A 5,670-nucleotide genomic window follows, 5' to 3' on the forward strand; every position below is an offset into this window, starting at 1 on the left:
TTCACACCGCCTCGAAATCCAGTCCTTCGGATAAGGACGCATCAGCGATCCGACCATCCAATCCACCCACATTTTATGGTCCTTCGAGCCGGATTGGAGTCGAGGAGTGAAAACCGTTAAAGTAGTGAACCACGTGCTCAGCCTACGGAAACCATCATGAGTACATTGGAAGAAATTTTGTTTAAACAAAACCAAGTTATGCGCTCGATCGAACGTGCACTTACCAATTATAAAAAGCTGGGTCAAGCTAAAATGACTCCAGCTACCACCCGGAACCGGATGAACATGCTAAAAGAGGCATACCAACAGTGCCAAGACCTGGACGCGAAAATCGTCGCCATGGCGGATCTACAAGCCAGATCAACTCTTCAGTACTTCGTCGACAACCATTTCGAAAGATGTGAGGAGTGCTATCAGGAGTCCCTGGACTACATGTCGGAGATCCTGGATAAGACATCCTCGACCCAGGAGACAGCATCCGAGAAAGGGAATCTTCAACCAGTGAAGCTACGCTCGCAATCGTTGCTGCCTCAAATCCAGCTGCCGTCTTTTGATGGAACCTTCGAACAATGGGAGAGTTTCCGAGATAAGTTTCAATCTATAGTAATTAATGATAATTCTTTGTCAAATGTTGAGCGTTTGCATTTTCTTTGTTCCGCTTTAACCGGCGACGCAAAAAAAGCGGTTAATCATTTACCTACCACCGATGCAAATTTCGAGGTCGCGTGGCAGTTAGTTAAAAATAGATACGAAAACAAACGCCGGTTACTTTCGACCTATTTAAATAATTTGTTTTCGTTACCGCAAGTGACCTCTGAATCTGCGAAAGAGCTCCGCAGTTTACGCGATCAGTTAAACGTTTCGATACACGGTTTGAAAAATTTGAAACGACCCGTCGAACATTGGGACGACGTAATTGTTTTCCTCGGTACACAAAAACTTGACCGTTCCTCCCGAAAGGCGTGGGAGTTACAATTCGGTGATACATCAGAATTGTCTACTTATGTCGAATTCGACAAGTTTTTGGAGTCTCGAGTTCGGGCTTTAGAGTCAATGTCGCCAATAAAAACCGATAAACCGGAAAACGTAACTGTTAAATCAAAACCGAAAACAATTTCAACGAACACGTCTACCGTGTCGCCAATTATATGTCCTGTATGTAAACAGAACCACTTGTTATATCAATGTCAAACATTTCAGGCGCTTGAGCCATCCGAACGGTTTAAATTAATTAAATCCCAACGAAGATGCGTTAATTGTTTTTCCGCGAAGCATGCGAAAGAACAATGCCACAGTCAAAGAAGCTGTAAAGAATGTAAACAGCGACATCACACTCTGTTGCATTTTCCGATAAAACCGGAGCAGTCCAGCGTGAGTCAGTCAAATCAGACGTCGGCTACCAATCCGAATTCAGAACTTGAAATCAGCTCGAATTCTGCGTCGCGAACGAAAACTAATACCGGCATTCTTCTTTCAACAGCTCGCATCCGAGTGCACTCATTGCAGGGTCGAACAGTACAAGCACGCGCATTATTGGATCAAGGGTCAGTCGCAACTCTAATATCAGAGAACCTAGCCCAAATTTTGCGACTCCCGAGAAACAAACAAAATACATGCATAACCGGAATAGGAGGAATACAGTCGTGGGCTAATCACACCGCTCGCATCACGATTACTCCGTTGGTAAGAACCGAGCCTGTATACTCGACAACTGCTATTATTTTGAAAACTTTAACACAATACACTCCAAAACGACATTCTTCCGTAACTAATTGGAATCATATTGCAGGACTTGAATTGGCCGATACAGACCCCATGAGCTCAGATCCGATCGATATCGTTATCGGTGCGGATTTGTTTGGTCAATTATTATTGGACGGAGTTCGGAAAGGTTCTACAAGTGAACCGATCGCGCAAAATACACACCTGGGATGGATCCTATCTGGTCCTACGTCCACTCATCCTCTTCCTTTCTTTATAGATGCCCATCACGCTACGTTGCTAGAAAATCTCGATGCAGATCTTCGCCGCTTCTGGGAAGTGGAAAATATCCCAACTCAATCAGTGCTCTCACCTGAGGAAGAAAAATGTGAATTACACTTTCAATCCTCTCATACTCGTACGTCGGAAGGGCGTTACATAGTTCGACTCCCGTTCAAGAGCGAACCCCCTATAGATTTAGGCGAATCTCGTTTTGCCGCGATGAAAAGTCTTCTCTCTCTTGAAAGACGCTTTAAAAGCGACCAAGTAAATACCGAAACTTATAAAGAATTCCTCTCAGAATACGAAGCCTTAGGCCATATGGAAAGGGTTCCAACTGTCCCGGTTCAAACAACCAACCAAATTTATTATATTCCTCATCACGCAGTTCTTCGCGAAAGTAGTTCGACAACTCGTCTTCGCGTCGTATTTAACGCTTCCCGCCGAACTTCAAACGGCACTTCTCTAAATGATCATCTTTTAACTGGACCCAAGCTCCAAACCGATCTAATTGCAATCCTCCTCCGGTGGAGAGGATTCCGGTTTGTATATACCACTGACATCGAGAAAATGTACCGTCAGATTTTAGTTGATACACGAGATACAGATTTTCAACGCATTTTATGGCGTCCCTCGTCGCAACAGTCCGTTGAGGAGTATCAACTCTGTACCGTCACGTATGGCACTAAATCAGCTCCTTATCAAGCTCTTCGCGTTTTAAATCAGCTGGCAGTGGACGAAGGTCATCAATATCCTCTAGCTCTTCCAGTATTAAAGGATCAAACTTATGTCGACGACTGTCTCTTCGGAGCAGACGACAAAGATCTCTTGCGAACAATCCGCGACCAGACCATAAACCTGTTAAACAAAGGCGGCTTTCGTTTACGAAAATGGGCCAGTAATGATCCAACTCTGTTAATTGATATCGATCCGCGCGATCACGGTCTTGCGAAAAATAAACTCCTTAAGATCGAGGAGACCTGCTCAGTTTTAGGCTTAGAATGGAATCCAGTGCTCGATCACTTTCAATTTCGAGCTACCATTTCTTCGAATTTTGCCAATACGAAACGCACAATTCTCTCTCAAATTGCAAAACTTTTCGACCCGATGGGGTTGTTAACTCCAGTCGTTATACCCGCGAAAGTGTTTATGCAAAAATTATGGTCACTACAATATGATTGGGATGACATTCTTCCTAACGAGGTTCTCCTAGAATGGCAAGATTACTACACTCATTTACCAGATTTAAATAAGATCACGATTCCTCGCCAAATAGCCAATGGCATCGCGCTACATCAGGAAATCCACGGATTCGCCGATGCATCCACTAAAGCCTACGCAGCTTCGGTTTATATAAAAAGCGTCCTCCCAGATGACAATGTCTTCGTGGCGCTTCTCGTTGCAAAATCACGAGTAGCTCCCGTTAAAACATTAAGCGTACCGAGATTAGAATTATGTGCAGCGGCATTGTTGGCACGTCTTGTCGTTTTTGTGGAAAATTCCTTGTCGCTCATCCATCACAATGTCCACTGTTGGACTGATTCAAGCATCACCCTCGCCTGGCTTAGCCAACCTCCGACTCGTTGGAAGACTTTTGTCGCCAATCGAGTGTCGAAAATTCAGTCTCTTTTACCGAAAGCGCAGTGGCATCATGTTCCAACAAATAGCAATCCTGCTGATTGTGCAACCCGCGGCCTAACGCCATCGGAATTAAAATTCCATTCCATATGGTGGTCAGGACCTTCATGGTTAAAACAAGGCGAAGAACGTTGGCCAAAACCCAATATCAGAATAATCGATTCGCATGAGGAGGAGAAAATTCCAAAATTATTGTCTGCAGTTTCGACTACGGATCCCTGGGATTTACCCACGCGATACTCATCCTGGTCGAAACTACTTCGAGTGACGGCTTACATACTTCGTTTTACTTCTAACCTTCGCTTCCGACATACGAATAAAATTAAATTACAACTCACCATTAAGTCACTAATAGCAGTGCCTCCTCTTCAACCCGACGAGATTCAGAGAGCAAAATTCCTTTGGTTGAGAAGAATGCAATCCGAGCTATTTCCGGATGAGCTTAGTAGTCTGTCTGCGAAAAACACTCTCCTAAAATCCAGCAAGTTACTTTCTCTTAACCCTATCCTAGACCAAGACGGGCTTATTAGGGCGAAAGGGCGACTTGCACACTCGCTATTTCCTGAAAACACAAAGAAACCTATTATCCTAAGCTCCCATCCACTACTATCATTGATAATAAATCATACGCACGTAATCCATCTGCACGCAGGTTCGCAACTCACTCTTGCCTGTTTGCGACGTGAGTACTGGATCTTGCGAGCACGCACCACGATACGATCCGTTTTACATAGGTGCGTACCATGCGCTCGTCATCGCGCATCTGTTCCGTCTGAGCTCATGGGAGATTTACCGGCATCCAGAGTCACTGCGGTAGAAAGACCATTCATAAATACAGGTGTCGACTACGCAGGCCCGATTCACGTTCGTACTACATCGGGACGAGGACACAAATCGCACAAAGCTTACATTGCAGTTTTTGTTTGTATGGCAACAAAGGCCGTCCATTTAGATCTCGTAAGCGACTATACATCAGCCGCATTCCTAGCAGCTTATACGAGATTTGTGTCCCGACGCGGAATTCCAAAATCCATGTATTCAGACAATGGAACGACCTTTCAAGGAGCAAACAAGGAACTTAGAAAAGCTCACCGAGAATCTCTACGAGATACCAATCTCCATAATAAGCTCGCCGTGGATGAGGTCGCTTGGCACTTTTTACCCCCATCAGCACCTCATTTTGGAGGGTTGTGGGAGGCAGCGGTGAAAAGTGTTAAACACCATTTACGCCGATCCATCGGTACTCATACACTCTCCTTTGAGGAATTAACCACAGTACTGTGTCGTATCGAAGCCGCATTAAATTCTCGTCCGCTCGTCGCCATGTCTGATTGCATCGATGATTATAACGCACTTACACCAGGTCATTTCTTGATTGGATCGGCCTTAACCTCAATTCCGGAACCAAGCGTACTACAATTAAAAGAAAACCGACTGTCACGTTGGCAGTTAATCCAACGAATAACGGAAACTTTTTGGAAAGCGTGGCATACCGAATACTTACATACTCTTCATCAACGTCCGAAGTGGAGAGTCGCGCAAAATCTCACAAAAATCGGTCAGCTTGTCCTCTTGCGAAATGAATGCACTCCACCAGCACAATGGGAATTAGCACGCATAATAGATTGTCACCCCGGTACCGACGGGATAATTCGCGTCGTAACCATTAAAACAGCGAACTCAACGTACAAGCGACCCATTTCGAAATTATGTTTCTTGCCGATTGACATTAATGTCGAGTCTGACGCCCAACAAAGTTCTTGAATGAGTTCATTCAACGGGGCCCGGCGTGTTCGGTTACACCTTATCGAGAGCGTCGCAAGAGTCGCCGTGACGTCACCGCGCAAACATTAAATTATAGGGCTATGCGCAGCCCCCACCATGCGGTGGTTTCGCGGAGACACGCGTGTCGCTCAACCGTTTAACGACGATTAGAACAAATTGAGATTTCTATCGATTACCAGTGCGCAAATTAGTAAAAGTTCATTCTTCCAACCGATTTTATTAAAGTTATTCTGTACATCTTCGTTCGGACAACGTGCCAAAGAACGG

General features: G+C 44.9%; 2 protein-coding genes across 2 annotated transcripts; both read left to right on the forward strand.

Moving 5' to 3' along the window:
• The first annotated feature begins 252 nt into the window (after window positions 1-252).
• Window positions 253-1,561, forward strand: LOC123988494. The gene is made up of 2 exons (XM_046288754.1): window positions 253-1,155; window positions 1,481-1,561. Exons 1-2 carry the CDS (start codon window positions 253-255, stop codon window positions 1,559-1,561), a joined length of 984 nt encoding a protein of 327 aa, XP_046144710.1.
• On the forward strand, window positions 1,117-3,914 carry LOC123988495. Its single transcript, XM_046288755.1, has 3 exons — window positions 1,117-1,371; window positions 1,481-3,728; window positions 3,821-3,914. Exons 2-3 carry the CDS (start codon window positions 1,816-1,818, stop codon window positions 3,912-3,914), a joined length of 2,007 nt encoding a protein of 668 aa, XP_046144711.1. The 5' UTR covers window positions 1,117-1,371; window positions 1,481-1,815.
• Window positions 3,915-5,670: the final 1,756 nt, after the last annotated feature.

Source organism: Osmia bicornis, chromosome 14 (genome assembly GCF_907164935.1).
Source record: "Osmia bicornis bicornis chromosome 14, iOsmBic2.1, whole genome shotgun sequence".
Classification (NCBI taxonomy): domain Eukaryota; kingdom Metazoa; phylum Arthropoda; class Insecta; order Hymenoptera; family Megachilidae; genus Osmia; species Osmia bicornis.

Bases quoted from the DNA above. Each gene is read 5' to 3' on its own strand.
- LOC123988494 (XM_046288754.1), top strand. From the start codon at position 253: ATGACTCCAGCTACCACCCGGAACCGGATGAACATGCTAAAAGAGGCA. The intron at 1,156-1,480 runs GTATGTAAACAG...TTCTTTCAACAG, and splicing joins TGTCGCCAATTATATGTCCT to CTCGCATCCGAGTGCACTCA.
- LOC123988495 (XM_046288755.1), top strand. From the start codon at position 1,816: ATGAGCTCAGATCCGATCGATATCGTTATCGGTGCGGATTTGTTTGGT. The intron at 3,729-3,820 runs GTTAAAACAAGG...TATTGTCTGCAG, and splicing joins TGGTGGTCAGGACCTTCATG to TTTCGACTACGGATCCCTGG.